At 36.0% G+C, this 25,400-nt stretch overlaps 3 protein-coding genes across 4 annotated transcripts in view; 1 reads left to right on the top strand and 2 right to left on the bottom strand.

Moving 5' to 3' along the window:
* LOC112565787 (cytohesin-1-like) overlaps window positions 1-421 on the bottom strand; it is a 30,391-nt gene extending 29,970 nt beyond the window's left edge. The window contains exon 1 of the mRNA XM_025241595.1: window positions 264-421. Within this exon, the coding sequence (XP_025097380.1) occupies window positions 264-297 (34 nt within the window). The 5' untranslated portion in view covers window positions 298-421. The remainder of the gene's footprint in view (window positions 1-263) is intronic.
* On the top strand, window positions 421-16,352 carry LOC112565632 (cell wall protein RBR3-like). Of its 2 annotated transcripts, XM_025241335.1 has the most exons (13): window positions 421-671; window positions 1,656-1,815; window positions 2,435-2,645; window positions 3,153-3,220; window positions 3,472-3,599; window positions 4,013-4,100; window positions 4,602-4,735; window positions 5,061-5,145; window positions 5,368-5,486; window positions 6,409-6,558; window positions 6,798-9,639; window positions 9,886-9,956; window positions 12,813-12,950. In XM_025241335.1, the coding sequence occupies exons 2-12, from the start codon at window positions 1,702-1,704 to the stop codon at window positions 9,907-9,909; spliced, it is 3,963 nt and encodes a 1,320-aa protein (XP_025097120.1). In that variant the 5' UTR covers window positions 421-671; window positions 1,656-1,701; the 3' UTR covers window positions 9,910-9,956; window positions 12,813-12,950. The 2 variants fall into 2 exon arrangements, with proteins under 2 accessions (XP_025097120.1, XP_025097029.1); XM_025241244.1 differs by lacking the exon at window positions 9,886-9,956 and having other exon boundaries at window positions 12,813-16,352.
* A 385-nt stretch (window positions 16,353-16,737) lies between these two features.
* LOC112565736 (WD repeat-containing protein 13-like) lies at window positions 16,738-25,357 on the bottom strand. Its single transcript, XM_025241462.1, is given in 15 exon segments — window positions 16,738-18,625; window positions 18,797-18,915; window positions 19,222-19,341; window positions 19,808-19,950; window positions 20,720-20,779; window positions 21,064-21,230; window positions 21,543-21,593; window positions 21,596-21,682; window positions 22,292-22,374; window positions 22,858-22,939; window positions 22,942-23,002; window positions 23,703-23,757; window positions 23,946-24,034; window positions 24,708-24,763; window positions 25,201-25,357. Coding segments are annotated over 15 exon segments (1,449 nt in total). The 5' UTR covers window positions 25,280-25,357; the 3' UTR covers window positions 16,738-18,428.
* Window positions 25,358-25,400: the final 43 nt, after the last annotated feature.

Here is a 25,400-nt window from a genome sequence, read left to right as displayed (position 1 = left end):
TCTTTTTGAAAGAGTTCTTCTACACTTTTTTTGGTGTCTGCCACAAAATTCTTACCGCCCATGCAAATTGTGGCTATACTTGTAACAACCTGAGTAATTTTACCATTCACATATTCAGTGTGTTGCGATATTACATCAAAATAGTTTTCACTATCGGCGGAAGGGGTGTTGAACTTAGAGGATGGAGAACATAAACGTGAATACAAGGATAAAGGAGTTCATATTTAACATGAAGCGAATTGGGTCAAAAAAATCGCACTAACCTTCTATATTGAAGCCTCCGCTTCCTCCTTCCATTCTTGATGGTACGTAAGTTTCAAAAGATAATAATCGTCTCAGCCTATTTCCGTCACTTCCACCATCGGTCAAGATCCGCCATCACTATCAATGCCTACTCTCGCAGCATCACGTGATACGAGACTTCCCTTGAAAAAGAAAATGACTTTCAGAATCAAGAGAAAACAACTGAGAGATTTTTCTGACAAATATTCGGGAATTTCTTAACTTTCTAAAAGCGAGCATATTGTCTTAAAACGGTAAATCTAAATAGACTAAGCCGCGTGGCCATTTTGTGGGAGTAAAAGATGACTTAGCGGACACGCCTCCCCGTTTGGAGTTAATGAACGTTGTTTAGTAATCCCAGAAAGGATTTACCGGCACATGACGATGTAGTAAGTGTGAAATAGAATCTTTTGGTGTATGTTTATGTTACATTTTATACAATCTATTCAATGTGAACATATTAAATAAAATAGAAGTGATCATTGCAAAATATAATCATGCACGTTTCAGCGTTGTCACCTGTTTATTTCTATATATTCCCTTCGAGTGCTTTCGTTTTCAAGCTCAAGAAGGATTTGCATCTAACATGCAGAATTAGATTGTCACATACCTCTCAGTATTTTGTTCAAATGTTAAATTCGGGAATTGAGTGCTATGCCTCTACCTTAGTTTATGCCGTACACGATAAGGCCAAATTAAATGCATCAGATCCGGGTTGGAGAAAACGAACTTGACATCTATGGTTATGCATAGGTCTAATGGGAAGCGTTTCCGTTAAGTGTCGCTTACAAAAAACGAGAGGAACTTTTTTATGTAGTCAAATAATTCAGAAAGTCATTTAAAATATACTTCAGAAGTGTGTAATTACAGTTAACCCCATTCTTAAAACTTAAACGCCACAGTCAGAAACTAAAAGGAACAAACTTCATGGACTTTATGAAACGGTTAAAGTTTAGAAAAAGATAACGTTATATACCATAATATTTTGTAATCATCAACTAAATGCAATTAAACACTTGTATTCACTTAGTTTTAGATTTGAAATTCCATTTAAGCATATAATTATTCAGAGAGCATCAGAAGAGTGACAGTAATATAGTCTTTGAGGAATCATTTTTATTAAAGTTATGTTGAAAAAAAAAAGTTGATACCTCAAAAATAAAAACTAGGTATTAAATCCAACTACAGCTACAACTATAGGTACAATTATACGTACTTAAATGTGTGAATACAAGTCAGAAATGTGTAAACTGTTGATTAAAATGAATGTTTGGCTGATTGCAACATGCGTTTATCATTATATATGCATGTTGCAATCAACCATTGTCTGTTTAATCAATATGCTCAGCACTGTATACTCTCATTCATGATAGGTAGGTGAAACCAGCAGAATGTGAGTGCTTTAAAGAAGTCATAACCATGGTCTTTGACACTCTGGAAGTGACATGGATTGCAGCACTTGGGCTGCCTTGCAGTATTATCTTCACTGCTTTATCTTGTTTGTTTTGTTTCAAGAAAAAGAATGGCTTCTCTGTGAGTACATTATACACATTTCATATCAATAAATATCTTTCCATAAATATTAAGATACAGTATCTAGCTAACTATTTTGAGAACATTTATTTTTCATGCCTTAATACCATTTCATTGTAGATACATAAACTTGCTTATATGTTCACTGGACATATAAGTGTAGCTCATATGGACATATGTTCACTGGACAAACTGAGGAACTATGAATATTTGCACAAACTTCAGAGCAGTTTTAGTGTGTGTGTACACACTGCTTCACAGACTTATGCTTCACATTAAGAGATAGTGACAGTAACATGTATTTAAGTATGCCCCAAAATGATAATTAGTGGCCTAGTTCTTATCTCTTGTTTTAATGCACCATCTCCTATAATTTACATTTATGTAAAATCCTGCTATTTAAAAGCGGAAAGCCAGACATAGGGTTCACTTTCTTTTTTTCTGTATGCTTAAATTCATCCTGCATGTAAAAACTGCTTTGTGTTCATTTATAGGTCTTGTATAGGATGAATGGTAATCTCATATGCAGCCATACGATAAATTTGATCAATCGCTGATTTGCTTAGTCATTATTGTAATATTAATAGTGTAATGTTTTAAACTTCTTTCTTTATGTTAGAATTTTACTAGCAATGCAAACACTGGAGGTAGCCAGGGACATCATAACACAACCTTCACCCTGGAAATGCCTGAGGCTGAAGAGGATGCAACATCCCAGACAGTGACTATTGATCCCCTTCCAGACATTTCATCCAGGATCAAAGGTCCTCTGCGACCAAGAATTGTCAGTTTGGATAATTCCAGTCAGAATTCATCTTTAAAACTACTGGGTATGGTTTTATAGAGATTTTTTCAAGTTTGAAAATCTTTATTTCTGTGTAATTTTGATCAAATTCTTTAAATGCATTTGAAAAAGTCTACTGTTAATTTCTAAATTAGTACAAATTTGCTCAATTTCTTTATTTTACCTGCTCTTGGTATTCTTGTAAGCTGTCAAATGAGAGGAGGGATTACATACCTAGATCACTTAATGTAGGCATAATATGGGTGTGTATGTGTGCATGCACAAATGAGTGTCTGAGAGGGAGAGAAAACATGCATACTCATATCTCAGGACTGTTAAAAATCACTGGTGAGCTACACTAAAAACATAATAATTGATAACCCAACTGACATATATAATAAATAGTGATATAGATGACATAATAATATAATATTAATAAAGTTTGCTTTTATAATACAGTGTCACAATCCTTTGGGCAAGCTCATAGTAATTTAATCATCATCATCATCAGTATTTAGTATGCATCTACATAGAATTTATTAACATATTGCAGCCCACCATGCTGTTCCTCGAAGTCATTTGACCTATCTTAAGGAACTTGGCAGTGGCTGGTTTGGAAAGGTAAAGCATATTCTGTAGCTTTTTTTTCTTTTTGTAAATAAAACCATTTTGAATTTGGTACTCACTGTCTTATAATGCCTGTGAAAGCCTTGAATACTTTGCCTCCCTTTGCAACTTTTCTTCACTGATTGTTTAAATTTTAATTTGATGAAAAAAAAACCCCTCATTTTCACTATAAAATCTTAATTTTTACGTGCCATTGCAGCAATAATGTCTTAAAACAGCCTTGGATTTTATGCATTGCTCTGTAGGTCATAGAGTCCAATGCAGAACAACTTATATCTGGAGTGCCCAACAGCAGAGTTGTAGTGAAGATGCTGAAAGATGATGCTTCAAAGGCAGAGCAAAAGCTTTTTATTGAGGAAGTGGCTCCATTCAGGTGAGTTGGCTGTCAGACACCTTAAGCTGCTTTTCATGCTTATGTTTATCAATGTTCTTCATCATTTCTTGTTTTTTAAATAAAAATTTCCTTTAACTTCAAGAACAGCAGCTTGTATCATTTTGTGATTTCCTGTGATGGCCACCTGTCATTAAAATGTCATCATAGATAAATTTAGTGTATATTTTGTTTGGCATACATTGTCTGGGAGCAGTCTGGGAGATGGTCGTTGGCCTTCTTAGTATACGATCTAAATCACATTTACATATCATTTATGAATTTTAATCTGTATTTGTTTTCTATCTCATGTTATAGTTTTATAGAAATAAAAGTTATATCAACAATACCATGCTCAAATTATGCATCTGAAGAAAACAGCAGATTAATTATGCTAATGAATTCTGTACTTACAGAGAGATTGATCATACAAATGTTCTGCGCCTCTTGGGAGAATGCACAGAGATGAACCCAATGCTTATGGTACTTGAAGCTTCACCTTATGTAAGTTGATTTTGCATACATTTGATTTGTCTGTTTGTCTACTATCTTAACTATCAACAGCTAAAAACTTCTGCATTTAGTAATCAATAACATATGTAGTTCATTGGGCAAAAAAGGTGATTGACAGTTTTTATTTGTGTCATGGAAAGTTGTGGAAAAAGAGACTCAGGAATGCAGAATAGAATACATTTAGTAGTCTTAGGTTCCTGACTGTTCTCTGCATACAAAGGAAGGAGAAAATCTTCAAACAGCTAAACATGAATTAAACATTTATTATTATAACATAGGTTTTAGTAAACTGGATGTAGAATAAATGTAGGCTTTAAAATTATTTGTAAACTTTTCTTTCTAAAGGTAAAAACATTATTTTTTTTCTTTCTTAAAATTTAATTTGTTGTTAGTCACTTATAACCAGAAAGCAATATTACTAACTGTGAACTATGAAAGGGACTTATCTTGCTGCATATCTAGCTGCTTTTCATCAGTCTATGGTTTCTATAGGGGGATCTGAAAGAGTACCTACGCAGTCATTGTCAGCAAATGGACCCAATGCTTCAGAAGAAGAGACTAATACAGTTTGCCACTGATGCGGCATGTGGACTTGCTTGCCTGCATCGGCATGACTATGTGCATAAGTATGCTGCTAAACAACCTTGAAAACATTCAGTGATATCATTATCATCATCACAACCACCTTTTTTAAGGTTGGGGTTTCTTGTCTCTCATTTGTGGACCAGGGAGTTATAGTTAGGTGATTGGATTAGTTTTCAGAAACATTTTTTCTCAGCATTTACTCACAGAAAAAGACTGGAAGACTTAGGCTGGCCCAAATGTTGGTTCCTTTATATGTGTATATATTACTGTATATGATGCGAGACATCACAGTTACCATGGTCAGCTACTTATTTTTCAGAGACAGATTTTTCAAAAGCAGATTAAAGCCATAATTATTTTCTACAGAGATTTGGCAGCCAGAAATTGCCTCGTCATGGGAGATCATGTTATCAAGATTGGTGACTATGGATTTGCTGAAGAGGTGCATCAGGTTTGTTGAAGAACTGTGCTGGTTCTTGGTCCATATTTTTCATACATATTTTTCCCCTTTTGTCAGTACTTTATTTTTGATGATTAATAAATATAAAGTGCAAAAAGATCTTATAATTTGTTTATTAAATTCTTCATTGTTTGCTTAAAGAAACATGCAAACAATTTTCATCCTTGTTTTTTATGTTATAAATCTTTAAAGTATTGATCTTGTCGCCTTCAGGAGGACTACTTCAAAAGTGGTAATTATCTTCTTCCAATACGGTGGATGGCACCAGAGACCTTGAGGAAAGAGAATGACATCTGGATTGCCTCAAACTTCTCAAAGGAATCAGATATCTGGTGAGCGTGCAGCTGCCAACATGATTATAAAGCAATAATGACAAACCATTAGTAAATAAGATGGTATATGCTGAAATATGTCCAGCAAGCTTGTCCCTGGTTTGAATGATTTTGGCACAAAGATATTGAATATAGGATGAAATTAAATATAAGGACCGATGACTAAAGCACGCAGTTTAAAAAAAAAGTGTTTATCTGGTAACTAAAACATTGCTGATTTAAGCATATCATCTAAATGGTAAATAAGGTGAATATATGCACTGTCACAATCTGTTCAGTGTACTTTTTAAGTGTACTGTTTTTCTCCTGTTTAAGAAATGAGGTTTGATGAGGCCACCATATTGTGTTGTTGCTGTTTCTAAACTGTTGTCATCTTCCTGAGTGAAGTTTGTTAATGTGCTGGCATTCTGGATTTGGAGATTACACAGTGATCTGCTTACACCACGATTTTTTCAAATATAGGAGGCAAGCAAGGAAAGTCTGTTGACATTTCTCATCAGCTACTCTTTTGCATAGACTGCAAGCTTTCCCTGCTTCTCGCAAATTGAAAGCCATAGGTCAGGGTCTGGCTGGCCTGTTGACAAATCTGCTATTAGTATTGTAACATAGCTCAACACATTTCTTGTCAAATGGGACTGCTGCAAAACTGCTGACACTTTTACTGCATTGGTTAATACTCTTTTTTGTCCAGTTGGACCATACACATCATGAATTCGAATTTGTTTTCATTTGTGAAAGTCCATAAACATGGAGGCCTTAGTAAGTCAGCCTGAAACTTTGTCTTAGATACGAATTTAAGTAAACAGTTCATTTGCAACCCAAAATTTTCATTGGACATAGTTCAAGCTGTCACCATCAACTATCCTAGCTCAATTTGCAGTTTGATTTTTTTTCTTTAAGCTTTTGTTTTGTTTGTTTCAAGGTCTTTAGGAGTGTTGCTTTGGGAGATAGCAATGTTTGGGGAGCGACCCTATGATGCATTGAGTGACAAAGCTGTCCTGCAAGAAGTCATTGTTGAGAAGGTCTCTAAACTCCCGGCACCAGAAAAGAGCCTTCCACATTGGAACAAAATGTGAGTGTGGATTTGAGTGTGGAAACAGACTAAATTTAAGGCATAAGATGGTCAAGCAGCACAGTAAAACTTTATTAATATTGTGCTTCTGATATATTATATCCACATTGGTTTAATATGGTGAGTTAATGGGTTGTTGAGTGGGAGTTTATGAGAAAAATTGACCACTGTCTTCACTAATTTTGAAATGTACCAGTTGACTGCTTTGAGCCCAGTGTTGTTCAAACATTCTGCTGCAGGTACGAAATTATGCAGAGTTGCTGGCAGGAAAGAAATCAGCGCACAAAGGTGGATGATTTGCATCATTTGTTGCAACAGGCAGCAGCCCAGTCTTCCAACATGCCCGACACAGCCATTCCAGACTTTGAGACAAAGTGGACAATCTTGATGCCTAACCAGCGTCTTCCCTCTCTTGACAGCAGCAGTAATAGGAGCAACAACTTGGCACAGTCTTCCAGCAAAGAGTCAGAGCTATTGCCTGTAGATATAAATTCCAGCTCATTTGATGCTCTTACTGAGGTTGAGGTTGAGCCTATTTTGAAAACTTCACCAACACCTTTCCAGCTGACAACAGAGTCAGCTGCTAAGTTGCTACACACATCCACTGTCCCAGTAGTAGAAGATATGAAAGAAGTGATAACAGTAATGAACAAGGATGCCCCGGCTAGCATGCCTGGAGTCACAAATGCCACAGATTTAGAATTTACAGATTTCACCTCGTACGAGTCTGCTGATAATTCCACTAGAAGCCTAACAGATGTTTCAAAAGACATGATTAACCTTGTGTCCACCAGTGTGTCAACAACCAACAGTAATTCAACTGAATTAGATGGGGTGACAGAACCAATATTTACAAGCACTAACCTTCAGACCTGTGAAGCACAAGAACCTCTGTCATACACGCCTGTAGCTTCTGCAGATGACAGCACCATTTGCAATTTTCCAGTGACTCCTTTCCGACCCAAACCATCACCAAGAAAAACCAGCACACCTGTGGTAAAAGAGAGCCCATCCATAACAGACTCAACAGCCTCAACCTTTGCTACATCACCAGCCTCAGCCTCCACTACATCACCTTCATTTTTAACAGCCCTTGCATCTTCTCAAAACACAAGCCCCAGTGAATATTATACCACAGCCAACAACAGCACTAAATCATCAGAACCAACCACTGGGGAAATGTTGTCAGAAGTTAGCAGTGATAGCAGCTACACTTGTTATGAGACGCTGACAACAACAGCCTTAAGCTTTGATAACACTGAAGATATGGGCGAGTTTGTGTCGGGTTCCTCTACACCTGAGGCCTTGGCACAAAGCAAGAAAGACCTGTTTTCTACAAATCTTTGGGAACTGCAGGCATCAGATGAAGCCAACATTGATGAATCCAAAGATGATAGTTTTGGAGAGTATACCTCTCCAGATTTGGAGATCATCAAAGGTTTGGAAGTCTCAACAGATGCTCAGACAAGGGTAGATAATCCTTGCTTATCACTGGAGCCCACAAGTACTCCTGAGAGTCTTGTGCCTATTTTGATCACATCTGTTGATAACAAAGCAGCCCCTGTAGATGAAGCAGGAGATATACCATCTGTCAGCAGTCCAGCACAGCATTTGGCAGAACTTGAAAGTTTTGCTCTGGATCTTTCTCACTTGGGCAGTCCCCCAGAATCCATCATTTTGTCAGGCAAGCCACAGCAAGAGGCTTCCTTTTCAAGTTCAAACAGCAATTCGCAATATTCAGACTATAGGGACTTTAACAATGAAACCACATCCCACATGCAACCAGATGATATAGTCTCTTATAATCGCTCTTCTGAATCTGGGCATTCTGATCAGGTCAAAGAAGTGTTATCAGATCATGCAACTGATTCCTTGTTCACAGATGAGGAGCATTCATTCAATCCCCTTGTCAGTTTTGACGGCTTCAAGCCACCACTTGATCAAAAAGCTGTCTCACAAAATGGCAAAGAAGTCGAACCTCCATTTCAGCAGTCTGGAGCAGCATCAGACGATTTTGACATGTGGAGTGACTTTTCTTTTTCGTCAGCAGGGGTGGGACCACCTTCAGATCCTTTCAGCAGTAAAGGAGGAATGCTTCTGGAGTCTGATGGGGCATCAGCAGCAGCATTTCCTGGCAAGGTAGGTCAGAGTTTAAAGGTTGAGTGTCAGGAGGGTGGTGTAAGTGCATGTGAAAGTGAATCTAGTTCCTTCAGCACAGACTCAGAGAGTAGCAACTCGGAGAGCAGCAGGGAGTATATATGTGAAGAACCTTGGGAGAAGGAGTCCTCTTCTGAATCCGCAAACTCACGTGCTGATAGCGAAGAATATGCTTTGCAGATAGCCTCCGAAATCTACCTCTCTAAAGGTTTAAAAATGGTCAGATCTTTTGAGACCCCATCTCTGGAACCCATTCCAGAAGATCCTTTGCCGTCCATCTCAGAAGAATCTGTGCCAACGCCGTCAGAGACAAGTTCATTGGATGTGAAGATTGAGGATGTGTTTGAATGGGATGACTTCATGGGCGAGTCACTGGTGGGGGAGGAACAGACTTCAGATAACTCACCCAAGCAGAGTTTTGACATGCCTGAGTGGTCACTTGATACAGAAAATGAAAGCATTCCTAGCAGCACCAGTGTGCATTCTCAACATTCAGGAGATCTCAGAGGAAGTGTTGGATCTGACAGTCATAGCACTTCTTCAGGTGGCAGCACAAGTGCACGCATCTCCCATTCGGATACTGAAGTTACACTGTTTGGCAGAACCCAGAATCCCAGATCATATATATCAGACTTTCTTGCTAACAGGACTAAGGGACAAACTTCCCTGACCATCACCTCTCCTGTTTACAAGCAGGATCAGATTCAGTTTTACTCTCTCTTTAAAGAGGAGTTTGATTTGGAATCAGACTCAGCATCAGAAAGCAGCAGTAGCCCAGGGAAATGTGACCTTGCACTTGAATCTGGGAGCCGGTCTCCAGCAGAGTGCAAGGTTGAGGTCAACCCACCGCATGATGAGATACGCCCGTCAACTTTGCTTCATAGCCTTGACCCAGCAGGGAATGGGGTGAATGCCTATCCTGAGGTATGCCAAACTCAATCAGCATTCAATTACAGGCTGTTGTAGCCATTTTCCCCCAAGCATGCATTATTGTGGTGGGTTGCCGTCAAGATGTTCTAGTTAAACAGTTCTTAACCAGATAATGAAATGCTGCTGTTGTCATAACGTTTCAGTTTACTAGCTGCCATGTGCTTTATTTGTTTTGTTCCTCAAACCCATTTTGGTTTCTTAATATAGTTCATTTCTTTATTATGTTTTCCTTTTGATCAGCTCCATAGTTTGAAGTTCCCATAAAATGGAATGCAGTTTCTTGTTTTGGCTTGTGTCTGACATTGTTTGATGTAAGTTGATTTTTGTATTGGGTTTTATTAACTGCCTTATTTGTTGGAGAATGGAACAATTTGCACCAGCTAAGTATGAGAGATCAGTTGTTAGCTTCTTATGCTTCACTTAGCTTTTACTTTTTTTTTCTTTTTTTTTGGCACTGCTGAACTTAAAGTCAGTGATAGCCTATTAGATCTGCACACAAATATTTTAACCTGCTAAATATTTGTTTTTCATCCATTAATACTGGGCTGATGGGTTGATGTCGTGCACCTCGTTTAGACAAACAAAACTTGAATGTTTTGTTAGCCACAACATTGGCTATCAAATGAAGCCAGAAGAGGAATGCATTTTTTCCTGAGAACTGAGCTATTTAATTGATTGTAGATGTTATTATGATGCATGTAGTATTTTGGAGTAATTTGGACTACAGTTCAGTCAAAAATGATAATTGACAGACCATGTTTAGAAACTCAAAACTGTAAAGAGTTAAGTAATGTCAGCTGTCAATAGTTGTTTTGGTATTTTTGCTGCATCAGGCAAATGTTAATGAGATTTTTATTCATATTTTAGAAGTAACAGAATTTTCATCATCACTGTATCAGAGGTCCTACATGAAATGCCTAGTCTTAGTCTCCTAGTAATTAGTGGCCTATTAAAAAGTAATTTTTATAACATTTCCTAGGGCTTCTGTTCTTTCTAAAATAGCTCCACAGGATCTGGATATTTAGCTGTCTGCTTATGCCTGTGCTATATAGTTTTTAAGGTGCTGAGCAAATTATGTAAAGACATTTAAAGTCTCTAAGAAGATGCAAAGATTTCTGGTGCCTGATGCTTATTTCTAGATTCTTCTTTCAAGCGGCATACATATAGACCATAAATAGAACTGCTTAATGGCCTCATTTCATTCATACTTTCTAGTTTTATTCCTTTAGGACCTTTGCTGCTGCTGCTTGCAAACTTGCAGGCATGATGATGATGATAGCTAGATAGGGCTATGTAAGAACAGAGCTAGTCACAAGAACAAAGGCTCACCCAAGTAAAACAGGAAATTAAGCTCAAAGTTCAAGGTGATGATGATTATGAGGATGAAGAATATAGCATGTTAGACATAAAACTGTCATTGGTTTGTTACAATGACTTCTCCCAAATGCAGGTGTTCAAAGGGTTGTATCTGCAATGGAACAGATTTCTTCTCATATTTTGGGATTAGCAACCCTTTTGTGAACTGTTTATTTAAAAGAATTTTTCACTTGGGTTAGCCTTAAATTGCTTTAGACTTGCAGGATTAATGCACTGTAAGCTCACTTCTATTAAGTAAGACAAATATGCTTAGTGAGAACAGGAACGAAGCAGGTATATTTACTTTTGAAGCATATAATTAAAGACACCATAAACAGGATGTCACTAAGCATTGTAGTGGAATAATGGAAGAATAATGCTGCCCGGGCTTAATCTACAGGTAGTGGTGTGAATTCAGCCAGAGCTGGATTGATTTAATCTGTTTGCATTCACAAGCAGTTTCAGCGGAAAATGCTTTTGTATTCAATGCTGCATGAAATGTTTCAGTGCATGTGTTACTTGTCAAATTGACCCTATAAAGTGTTATAAATTTACATTGCTGTCATCTTTGGCATATTCCATGCAAACTTTTTGGATGGAACTTGCAAAGTATTTATATTCACTTTAGATAGGATATCTCAGTGTAGGGGCAAATGCTCCAGTGGTAAGTATTAAATCTGTATTTCAATAATTCACAGAAATTAAAATTTTTCTTGTATGCTTTTCACCATCTTGAGCTAGCAGAGCAAAGTTTAAAAAAGTGCGTGAACACTTTTTTTTGGAGGGGTTGGGGGGGGCATCAGAGTTAGCTTGTTTACCTGTTGTCAGACAAACTGTCCTGTAATTTATATGTCACCTTCCTTGGGTGATACTATTAATAGTTAGTTTTGGCCTTTGTTATATTATTTTGACCTGAATTCATCTTTGTTTTTTTTGTGTCTATATTTTTGTTAAATATTTTAGATTGATCCTGCAGTAATTAAGAAGATAAATCACTCACTTCTGGTAGGTCACAGACTGTTTGGCGCATAGATGATCTGACACATTAAGTTTGATACACTTGCACACCATGTTCATCATTGTGGGAAAGCAGATATAAGCAACTCAGTCCTAAGCCAGAAAAAGCACACGCTAGCCAGTTCAAACCCAGCTTGTAGCACGGCAGACTTCTTTCAGTCAATCCAGATGTTGAATGGGTGTTTGACCCTTCAGAGGTTTGAGAAATTGAGAAAAGCAAGAGAGTGGAGATAGGTTCCACTGCCCTCATGAAAATGCTGACCCTAAGATAAGCACGGTCTCTAACCAACCAAAAAGTTATGAACTGCCTTTACCCTTTACTTTCTCTTTTTGACGGTTTAGCTATGAATGGCTTTCTTTTGTTAAGGTAATTATGAAAAAGAAGGTATGTCTAACCTCCATTTGCACAAGTGTACAATATCTACATAAGTATATCTTCTGGTTTGGGAAGTGAGGACTGTACTGCACATTGTTACTTGTCATTTTAACAAAATCATATTTAGTGGATAACAAGTTGATATATATTTGTATATTTGCCTGTTTGATCTTTTGTTGTTTCATTGTGGTGAAGATCATTATATATATATTCAGTCATCTTTTGGGATGCTAGTGGTAGTAAACAAAGCACATGGAATATATTTAACTTTGTCTTCAAAACCTAGTGTAGAGTAACCTGAAACCAGAGTGTGTGTGTTTGTGTGTGTACGTCTGTACAGATATTCATGCATATGCATTATCTTTGTTTCGTGAGTCTGGCATTATGTAAAATATTTCTTTTTCTGAACAAATTTCAGGAGATTGCTCTGGAAGTTGTGTCTGTGACTGGAGATGGCAATGAGCCACCTGGCACATCTCTTCTTGATTTGACTGCTTTTGAGTCGGCCGACTCAGGAGTGACTTCAACGACAAGTGACACAGACCAGGGAAGCAGCTCTACGCCAGGGACTGATGGAGCATCACTGATTGATTTCTGATCAAGGATCCCCAGCTATGCAGACAGAAGTGCTAGGAAATGATTGTTGAGCATACCAGGAAGAGTTATTATTGACATTTGCATTGGCAGATTTTTAATCTTTTCATTGCATGTGCCTCCTAAAGGGTTTGCAAAATGGAGGAATGTTTTTCTTAATATAATGTTAAAGATGCACAGATTCTAGCAACATATCAAAAGCATGTCATCAGGGTACACATACTTTGATGGCATGCTTGGAATAGCAAAAACAGTTCTGTTGGTTTTTGTTCACTTGTAAAACTGTACATTATTGTATCTTTCTCATTATGTTTGTTTACAGATTAATAACACAATAATTATGCTCTCCTGAGCTCTTTCAAATCTTTTTAACAAGATTGTAAAAACATTTTAGAGTGCCATAACACCGGTTTTTTATCGTTCCACATTTGTCTGGACTTTTAATATTTTAACATCATCTGCTGTTAGCTGATCTCTTTGACATATCCTGTAACTATCTGTGATTGAGTGTACATTGATCTAACTTTAGCACATTGGATTTTGTGCACAATTTGATTTACTGATGCATAATTTGCATAATTGAGGGTTGTTAATTGTTGGAATATTGGCTGGTTTAATGAACTTTGTATGTTCTACTCTAGAAAGATTTTATGACTTGCTTTTCATACCAACTTGAAACACACATTTTGCAGCAATTTTCTTTACATTGTGTACACCGTAAGGGAAAACAAACTTTGGTGTGCAGAGAAACAGTGACAAAAAGATGTTTTATATCAGTCTCAACATTAGTTCTTATCTCTGTTTTTCTTCCCTTTCTCTACTTAATATTTTGATCTCATTGGATAAATCAACATTAAAAACTAATGTGTAATTATCAAGTGTCTAAAGCATTTGATATAACTAAACTGGTCTCAAGACAGGGAATGATGCAGGTGGATTTTTATTATATATCAGAAATGTCTGCTTTGTAGATCATCAAAGACAAATATCAAGTGTTTTGTATGAAGTACAGTGAATCCAGTGGTACAGGTGTGTTTCACTGTGAGACTTTGTGCTTTTGCTGCTCTTTATTTCAGGAAAGGGGATTAGGAAATGTTATTACCCTAGTCATTGTGTGCAAAAATTTAGTTCTGCTTTCTGCCAAAGAATCTTACACTTCATTGGTTACCAACCATTAACCCCATCATATGGTCAATTTAAAATGCAAGCCTTAAGGTACATATTGTGTAGCTCTAACCACAATGGTTTATACTTAGGAAATATTCACACCTTTGTTGGTCTTGCACTTCTTGCAGCTCTCCATGTGCTCTTATCATGCATATATATACTCAGCTACTCTGACCTGTCAATAATTGAAATGTGACTCTTCTTAGCAAAGGTCTTTAAATTTACTACAGAATTTTGGCATTAGGCCAGATCTTTTTGTTGCTTGCACCTATAGGTGTGTCACAAAGCCACTTTGTCAGTTTTGGCAGCTAAACAAAATGTTTTGGAGCATGCCTTGGATAGTGTGAGGAAAGGCATATCATCTTTTTTAATTTTTTTCTATTTTGTTTTTAGAATTTGAAAACCATTATTGATTGAACTTAGTTCTAGATATTAACAGATTTATATATATTATTATTCAGAAAAAGCTGTGGAAAAATATTTTTTTTGTCAGCAAAAGCAGCATTAATTTGCTGCAGTGACTAATCCAAATATTTGCAACAAATGGATATGTTGTTTTTAATTACACTGCCAAAGCCAACTTTGTTTTTATTTCCAAAGATAAAATTTCATTTATCTGGTTTTCAGTTCCTATCTGAATTTCTTGATAAACAATTTCTCCAAAAATAAGCTTTGAAAACTATGTTCACTCATGGCCCAACTAAGTTGTTTGGTGTTCCTTGCCCTGCTTGAGATTGAGTCAAAAAGTGTCACTCACCTGTTCCAGACTATCAATTATCAGATACATAAACCAATGCTGACAATCAATACCTTTGTGAAAATGGGAATCAAAAGGCATTAAACAGATGAAGTAGGATACTGGAGTTGGCAGGATTTCCAACTGCTTTTTTAATATGTGAACCAGCACAAATCATCTGTTTCCTTTATTGCAGTTGACTGCCTGATGTGAATAAAGTACTCTTAAATAAGAAGTCAATTTTTTTGCCAGTAAAAAGGGTGCAAACGTAGGGAAATTTTTTTTTTTTTTAAATGGGGAGGGTTAAAAAAGTCATTCTTAAAAATGTGTATATTGTTGTCCACATGGCAACTTTTATATGACAGTCACATACAGATTTTTCAATTGATTCCAAGTAGGCCCAAAAGGAACAGATTAAAGTACAAATTAAAGATGAGAAGTCCATTGGCCAAATCTTAGCCTTGAAGAATTAGCACAAATAAGAAGTCAAAAATGTCGGATATATCGCTGTGCATTAAGTGAGATAACTATAAGTGTTCAGATTTAGATGTAATCTTTAAGTCACAGAATATATTCCACATATTACCTTATTCTGTGAAACTTTAAACTGAAAAAAATACAGCTTGAACTTTTTGTACACCAATATCATATGCAGCAAAATAATGCTTTGAACATGATAAATATTATTGAAAATATTTCTGAGTGATTCAGTCCTTTGAAACTTAACATTTTGTGCATCATATCAAAGACATGATAACATTAAGCATTATTTTCAGTCTCTCCATTAATCATTTTCGGGTTCTTTAAATTGTTCTTAGCTCCAACAGGCATTTAACATAAGTAGTTTTTTGAAACTTCTTTTGCAAAGATTCAAAATTTCTTGAGAGCAGAAAATCAAAACGAGAGTGGAAGCATAAATGACTAGACAGGAAGTAAACCTAGGCCATCAGTTTTAAACAGACTGTGGTGTGGCTGAGCACACCTTATCAGTTAACAGTAGCAGCTGTCCAGTAGTAGCTGTTACCTTCTAGATACTTGGCACTTTTTTCCCGTAGAATGTAATATCAATGCTGTATACCACAAAATATTGATATTATCAGTTCTGTATCTAAGTTTGCATTGTATATTATTAGAGAGATAAATATTAACAACAGCTGCAGCTGCAAACAACGAAAGATACCATATCAAGTGGATGGTGAAAGCTGCATTTACATGCCTTAACTTCCACATTCATCTGTTTTCTTGCAAACATTTACTTAGCCAAAGTAAGGTAAGACAGATATTTGCCTTTTAATTTGTCATGGATGAGATTTTACTGTGATCCAACAAAAATTGTTCATCAGTTACTTGGAATTAAAGAAAAAAATAGATATATCTGTGTTAAATATATTTAAATTTGATTATGAGAAATGCCACTTGCTATAAAGTACAAAGTGTACTATAAAGTGTAATGTAGAAGTACTACCTTATTATAAATTTTACTATTTTTCAGCTTTTGTTTGTGTGAATTCAACTGTCTGGATTTAAAAATAATCAGTTATTTTAACAGCTTTATAAAGAGACCATATAGGCCTGCTGTTTGCAAGTAATATGACCTATCCAGCTGCCTCAAGTAGAACAAACTAGCACAGATTGTTTTGCTTTCTATGGCAGGTGCACAAAGAAAGGCACAGATATTTCACCATGTATACTGTCTATTTGATACAATGCTCATACAACTTGGTGGTGGTGATAAGTATCTATTGCATATCTCAACAGTAATGCAAAACATATCAGTTCATCTATTACAGCTGTGTTCAACTCTGTGTACGAAACAAAACCATTTTATAATGTATTACAGATTAGCTTTTTTTTTAAATCATTGTCAGTTTTAATAACTTCCCCCCACCCCCCAGGAAATTCACATCTCTTTACATGGAGGCCTGCATGTATACGGTTTATTTGTAATGGTATTTTGTCACTTGTTTTCAAAATCCATCGTCTCTCCCCTCCCCACTCCAATACACCTTGCAAGACTACACATCTAACATTCCAAACCAGTAAATAAAGTGTATCTGTTCTAAGCATCTTTGCTTGCTGTTTATAAAATTCCTGTGTGCATGAGTGCAGGCATTTTTTTCTCTAACAGTCAAGATGTTTTATGATAATTATATATGGCAAGGCCTGCATCTCTTTAGGGAGAATAGAACCATGTGTACAAATTCCCATTTATAGAAAGGGTATGGCTGAACAAAACATCTATCTTAACTATCAAATCTGCACATGCCATAACTCAGAAACTCAACATATAATTACCATTTACTTTTTTAATAGAAATGTGCAATTAAAAAAATTAAATGTACAAACATCATATTGCACTACATATTGCACAGCTTATTCCTCCTATAGATAAAGATGTATGAAAATATATTGATATTGCTTTCTACTATGGACCATAAAATCACCTAATGACAGGCTTCTCTCCTTTAATCTTTATTTGAGTATGTTTGCTGACAAACATACACTAATGAAGGGAGTATGCTTGGCTTATATCTGATTTTAAACGGCATTTACATAGGTACACAACATGAATCATTTCTATCTCCCCCTTCTCTCACAATCACTCATTCTTACATGCTTTTCGTTTTAATTCTCAAATGCTTGGAGGTGAGAGCTTTGTTGGGCTGCAAGTTGAATGGCTAAAAAGAAAAAGGTCCTGAAATATTATTTCCTGCTACGGAGAATAATAGCTTTCACATATCTGAAGTAATTAATATTTCAATGTGCATCTTTTTAACTTTCCACATGAGCCAGCAGTGAATCGGGGGATGGGGGAGCATCATTAGGATGTGCTCTGCAAACACAACATTAAAGTTTCTAATATGCCCATGGAAGCAGAGATTTGCTTTCATGCTTCTGAAATCTCACCAATACTCACAATATCAAACTTCTTTTGCAAGTGGATACAATCTATCAAAAACAGAAAGGTTCGAAATTTCAGATCACCTTCATCAGAAACTGTGACAATACCCCTTCTCTTTGCTTTAAAAATAACAACTATAATCAGATTTATCTATATTTACATGATTGGAAAGTTTATTATTTTTTTTATCGAAGTAGAGGCACACCAGATGCAAAGCTGAAAAACCTACCAACATATTTCAGGCCATCAAATTTACTGACTGGTTTTTCAGTGACAAGATAACTGGCAAACACCAAAATGTTTTAATAAAGAGATATTCTGGTACAGATACCCTTCCCCCCTCCCCCTAAAAAAGAAGGCATCTACAAGTTATTTTTCTTTGCAGGCTGCTAGTCTTTCACCCTAATTGAGGAGCTTTCTACTACCTCCTTTTAAAAACTGCCCCTTTTACAGAGAAATTATTTGTATGATCTATGAACCTCAATGTTTGGATAACATTGTGCTACCACAGACTGAAGCTATATCCAGCCACCAAACAACGGCACTTGTTAAAATGACAAAAGATGAGAATATGCTTGTAGGCAAGGGGGTGGAGGAGAGAACCTTTGCATTTACACGATTAGAACGATGACATTTCACAACACTCCTTGCTTGCCCTCACGTTTCCAGATGATGACCATTCCCTGAGCATCACATGATGCTAGTAAACTCTCATCACAGTTAAAACATACATCCAATACAGGTGCTGAGTGTCCCAGTAACTTGTTCACACAGGACTTGCTTTCTTTGGTCACATCAAAGAAGTAAACACACATATCTTCACTGCCAGAAACTGCAAATCAGATAACACAAAAGACAACCTTATAAAAGATAAATGGAGAACGTTACTGAGTTATGGAAGCTTTGACAACAGACATAATTTCCTAAAACAGGAAGTAGGACTCCTTTAAATCATCTTTCACCCTTCACCAAATTGCATACACAGTCACCGAAAGGCACTTACTGACACATGCTCCTTGCCTGAAAGACATTAGGGGACAGAATGCACTCTTGATAAACATTGTCCTCTGCTTAATGGGAAAAGTTCTCTTCAGTTGAAGAGCACCATCTTCTGTGACAACCCTGAAATAAATGTAACTCATTTCTTTAGGTTTTCATGTCCTTTCAGTAAACTAAAAATTATCTTATTCTAGTACATTAAAACACAACAAAGATAAACTTTGGTGGACATGTTCTTCTAAAGAAACAGTAAATTCTGAAAAGAAAGTTTCAGATTCTAGGAAGCTCTTTTTTTTTCAAACTTACTCAAGTCTCTAAAAGTATTCTTTCAATTCAATTTTTTCATTATGTCAACTTGCAGAAACCGAAAATCCTGGCTTTAAGAAAAGTTAGTGATGAAGAAATAAAATAAAAATGAGTAAAGAATACCTGAAAAGGCAGAGAGAGTTTAGACAGCAGTTGACTAACAAAGATGGGTCACGTGCTTCTCTGCTTATCCAGGCTCGTGCTGATATGCTGGTGACTGGGTGGCCTTCACTTACAGTTATTCTGAAACACAACAAGTACAATGAATTGAAACACTCTCTTCAACAATTTTTAAATCTGGTAAATCTGCAGTGTCAGCCATAACAGCATATAGATTATAAAGTCTGGTGAACTCTGAAAATAAGCATTATGCCAGGCATCGTTATGCTACTGTACATAATTTCAATAAACATCCAAACAGAATACAAACAGTCAACAAGAAGAAAGCTCAGCTTTAGCACAATAGTTTACTCTTCAAAATTCAATTCAAAAGTCTTCAAAACTCTTACAATTGGTATAAAAAACTACTCCATGCATAGGACTTAATGTTATGACAATATAATCAAATCATTTATCCAAAACAAATTTGATTCCGATCAAGAAAGTGTGACCCGAATCTGTTTGCGGCTCGAAAAGAAAACTTAGCTGGACTGATCTGCTTTTTAACTATGCAAGAAAGGTAAAGAAATTAAGATTATATATATAGTACCTATGTGTTTTGGTAAGTTTGCCTGATGCCAAATCCACAGTGAAAGAGAAGATGGAGCCCCGATCATCCCCTGCCCACAGTATATGGCCAGTAGGGTCAAAAGCCAAAGCATGCACTTTGCCTGTGACCTTACTGCAGCCTCCCTGGAAATAAAAGCAAAATGAATTTAAATAACAACAGATGCAACGTCTGTGACAAATTTTGGAGCATTTAAACTCTTTATCTTGAATACATGCACTCTTCAATAGTAGCTTTGGCTCTTTTGTTTTCTAGAGGCCTAATGTATGAACAATGGCAGTTGCAAAATGTGCTGTCACTGAAGATAGGTGTAAAGCATACAGCATCCCATTTTCCCTGTTGTTAAGTTCAAGAATAGAGAAAATGCATAAAGCCTGCTCCAAATATGTAGTTTTCCATTAGTGACCTGGCACTTTATGCACAGTCCAAAACTTCAGGCACTGTTCTGCTCCATGAGATCATATGAGTTAAAAGAGACACAACTGTACCTGAAAAAATTGCTAGGCTTTTTTTGATACATAAAAAGGCAAAACAAAGTGGTTGTGACCTCTGTAAACTTCCGAACATTACGATACTGTGACTTATCCATCCATAAAAAAGTTTTCACTATTTCACCTATTACACCTTTCTTGTGGTTGCACATGCTGACAAATAATATAAAGAAATATGCAAAAAATTCCTACAGGTATTTCTTTAGGAACAAAAAAAGCTTAAATGCCATTAATACACGATATGTCGTTCACCAACATTCAGAGCAGATGATTCAGATTTAAAACTGATTAAAAAGGATTCCTTTGTTAATTAGCACGCCTTCTGGTCTAACAACATGTAAATCGCAAGTCATAAAAAATTACTCCCTTTAAGATCATCAAGCCAGACATTTCTGAAACTAACCTTGTAGCCTTTGCCTGTTGACATGTTCATCACCTGCACCTGACACCTGCTGTTCCCAGTCTTAATTTTGTTAAGGCAGCAATATTAACAACTACAACAGAAAATTTTGATAGAAAAATGCATAACCTAAATCTGTAAAATTATAATTTGGTACTTAAAGATGTAATCAGGATATACATTAGTGGGCTTAAATAGTGAAACATTTATGTCTTTTGTAAAATTATAATATTATAAGTTGTGAAAACTCGCATGAAAGCATTTACATCAAATTGTACTCCATGTCTGGAGAAAAAGAAAAATAATAAAAAAATCATAAAAAAGAAATTGCTAAAAAAAGAGGATACAACAAACATATTGTTGTTGAGGGGATGAAAAAGGCAGGTCAAGAGTTGTCCCCCACTACCATCCTCTATGACCCGCATACATCTTCCTGCTGCCACATCCCACAGTCGAGCTGTGCCATCTTGAGACACTGACAAGATGACATCGTTGGACAGAGACCATACAAAGTCTGCAAGCAGCATCAATGCACTTGAAGGATAGTCCAGCATTTACCCCTAGCAATAATAAGTTAGTGTACTCAGCTAATATTATGTGCATGCCTTAAGCTGCAGCTTATAACATTCTGATACATATACCATACAGTGTTATTTCAGCCCATCTCTTACTTGCAATTTCCAGTTTGCCTTGGCAGTCTTTATCAGCAATATTTGACCTCGAATATTTTCTAGAGGCTCATCAAGTTTTGTGAGCACCAAAGGACAGGTGATGGTGTTTGCAGTCAAAAGATTTAGATGTCAAATACTGTGGAATTATAACTCACCACTAACAGCTGCCATGTGGCCCCTCAAAATACAGATGACTGTTGCAGGGGAGGGATGACCTGGCAGATGGACAGGGTGCTATCCACTGATGCACATGCAATGCGTGATTTGTCATCATTGGCAAACTTCACTGTTGTTACTGCCAAAAAAATAACAACACTGCTGTCAACTGCTCTCTTAGATGTTCCTGAAATGCTGTTCTGAAAATGCGAGAGTTTAAAGAATACAGCCTTGCCTTACATGACATGGTCAACAACGGTTAAACTGCTGCACTCTGTAAGCAAGCAATAAAGGAGACCATCCACAGACTAGCTTTACTTTGAAACCAAGTCTTCAATTCAAGTTTCACGTAACCTCATGAGTGGGCATCAACTTCACTGGATCATGAACAAAACTCAGTCCACAACATTCATTCTTCACGCCATTTCATTAACTTTCTCCCAGTGTCTACTGCATTTCTCCATCCAGTTCCATGCCTCAACTCTTCACACTAGTATGTGCACTGGTTCTCCATCAACTCAATATCTGCTTTCTTGGAAATAAATTTTTTCCTGCCCTCTTCACCTCATACCTTGCTTACATATTCTATTTGGAACTTATTCTTTTGGGGTAGGTATGCTGCAAGACAACACCAATTATCCACAAATAAGTACAATGCCAGATTTCTTGTTATAACACAAAGTTACTGCTACCACAGAGAGTAGAGGCATTTAAAAAAGTTCAGTCTTCCAAAAAAATGCCTTCACACCTGCTGCAATATGCTGATCAAAAATGTGATGCATGCCACTGAATGCATAGTTCTCTGACAAAGTCTTCCCCCCAGCCATGGCTCTGTTAAACAAAACAGATTAAAATTGGAAAGACAAAGCATTCAGCAGATGGTTCATGCTTTATCATCTCTGTCCAAAAATACTCAATGGACAAAAATTTACAAATCATTATTCCCTACAGTAAAAATTGTTCTAACACACAGAAAGAATTTCTTTCACCTCCAATGTTTAATTTATCTGGGAGATCTTTTCACATTTGTTTTTCCTTTCTTAATAGTCAACAAACTTTTCAACATTCTTATTTCAAACAGGTTCTTTTTGCCTTTGCAGAATGCTAGCAGTTAAAGGAATCTGTTTTGGAAATATCATTTGAAAAGATCAGTTTTCCTTGTAGAGGTTTTATGGTGAATATGACTGTGAAAATAATCCTATGAAGATATTGATTATACAAATGAAATGTAATACTCAATGTTCAAAATATTTTCGAGCAGCATAGAATGTTTGCCAAGTTTGTATCAAACATTAGGCCTAGGGCAGTTCTCACTTGCTAGCTTCAGCTGCAAAGGTTGGGACAAGTTCAATGCTATCGTAGACATGCTTCATGGGACCTTCATACAAATATTTGAGGAGCTGCTGCTCATGTGCCGCCTGTGATGGTACTTCCGACTATCGCTACCTGGATCAAAGCTCTGCACAGAAGGAATCATGGCAGGCAGTCAGTTAAGGGGAAATGAACTCCTCCACTAACAGTAATAATCACTGTAGTTGTAGTTAACAACAAACTCCTAAACAAACACCATTAAATGATTTAAAGAATGCAGTTTGAACTAGATAACATAACCATCTTTGCGCAAATAAATATGCACATCGCATATTATTTCATGTTTTTTCTATATTGAAAAGCTCTCAGCTTCAAAATAAGTCATTATATTAAAATAAATCATAATTAGTTTATTATCATTTATTATTTAGTTTTACTACACTTTCAGAATAGTTCTAAGCATTCTCACTAATTAAAATAATAGTGACCCAAAACTGGCGCATATTAGATTTTCTACCATTTTCACTTACAATATATATGTTATATTAGATATATTGTTTTACTGTTTTAAAGTTTGCTTTGGTAAACTAAATTCATATTTAGTAAACTTTTAGTAACAGCTTGCGTAATTTTGTTTCTGGCAGTTGATATCTGAACTGAATAATAAACTAAAGAGATACAAAATATATTACAATAATATTAAAGAGAAAATGTTCCACAAAAGTGAACAAGTAATTTGTATTTTTGTGAAGAAAAGCAGAAAGTATGATAAAATGAATGCATGTGTAATAAATCATTAACTTATAATTTAACTGTCCACAAAACGGCATTTAAAGGCTTCTTCTCACCTCTGCTGTATTGCGACTGATGCTGCGCAAGCTGTATGACCTACTTTTAACACTCCTGTAGAAATTAAAATACACAAGGTCACATTTTCTATACACCTCTAGCTACAAGAACAAGAAATTGGTTAATAACATTACTCAACAGAACAAAAATCTGAAAGTAGTAGAACAGCATGTGCACCAAACCCTATTGTTTTTCCTTTACAGCACTGAAAATATATAAGACTTAGAAGAGGGTAAACTCACCCAGCGTCAGAAAAAGAGGGGCTTCCATATCGTGCATTCAACAGTTGAGCTCTGAGGCGCAAGTAGTCTCTACGTGCTTGTAAATCTCTCTGCTACACCAAAGAAATACGATACCAGACAAAGACTTATACGAAGAAAAGCACATGTTTTTAAATACGGAAATACTGCTAACATAGCAAGGTTCATCTATCACTATAAACTAATTGTATACATTTTTTGCTTTGCTGGTTCAAACAATAGATAAGGCACTTTTACAGGAACCATTTATGCAGATGATTTATCCACAAGTTCTTAACAACCTTTTTCTTCTGGTGTTAGCAAGTAAAGTAACAAGTAAATTTATAATTTATATTAAAGAAAATGGCAAGTGAAAAATCAAATTGGGCTTTTTGTAGAAATATCTGTAAAAGTCTTATAATCTAGTGACCTTTGATGCTGTTGGGACAAACGAAACATTTAACAATGAAAGCAAAAATGCTCAAATGTTATTTTTCCAGCATCAACAACTGACATGCCTGAAAGAAAACATTTTTATAAATATTTAAACGTAGTTTTTTTCTTAAATAAAGTCAGCTTGTCTGCTTCTCATGTCCACATATTCATACTTTTGTTAATGTAATGTGTTTTAACATATTTAGACTCTTGATTTTTTTTTTTTTTTGCCCCTAAACTAATACAATAGTGGAACACAGAAGTCAAAGTACATGTTATTTAGTTTAAATAAAAAGACAACAGAGACAATAAAAATTATTTATTCCAAACCTCATTTTTGGCATTCTCTCTCAGTAACTGACTTCTTCTTCGAATGTACAAGGTTCCTGAAACATTTAGCAGTATATGAGTCTACAGTTACTTATTACAATAATTTAATGCACAACAAAATGTTAATGAGTCAATGTATACAAATAATTGCAACTTGCTTTTCAGAATCCAAACAACATAACCAGCAATCCAAGACTAATGTTTATCTTGGAATGCATCAATGCACCTTGTTGAGCATCATATACAAAGTTGTATTGCTTATTTAGGAATGACTAGAATTTTGATGATGGTGATGATAAAATACTTAAGTGGAGTAGCGGTTGGGAGTTAAGGTTGTAAGAAGCATTCTTAGTTTGTGTGTTCAGTCTCCTTGCCAAGAGTCTTGGTCGTCGTCATCACAGTGTTCATAAATATTAACTTCGAATAGAAATGCAACAAACTTAATTTTCATAATGTAGATCAGTTTGGTTTTACGAACAAAAATTCAGCTCACTGAACTGTGGGCAATTCGGTGCGCGATAAGCATTAAATTTTGCATCTACAGCTAGTACTTGTTGCCAAACAGACGCCATATTGCATTACTCTCCGCCGCTTAGAACACAATGACTTCGTTATTTGTCAATATTCATGAATAGGTCAAATAAACTGTCAAAAAGTTTAATTTCTTTTTTAGAAAAGTATAAATGAGGAGGG

Source organism: Pomacea canaliculata, linkage group LG1, assembly GCF_003073045.1.
Source record: "Pomacea canaliculata isolate SZHN2017 linkage group LG1, ASM307304v1, whole genome shotgun sequence".
In the NCBI taxonomy this organism is placed as follows: Eukaryota; Metazoa; Mollusca; class Gastropoda; order Architaenioglossa; family Ampullariidae; genus Pomacea; species Pomacea canaliculata.
The sequence above is the reverse complement of the archived record's forward strand: the minus strand, read 5'-3'. Positions and strand labels throughout refer to the sequence as shown.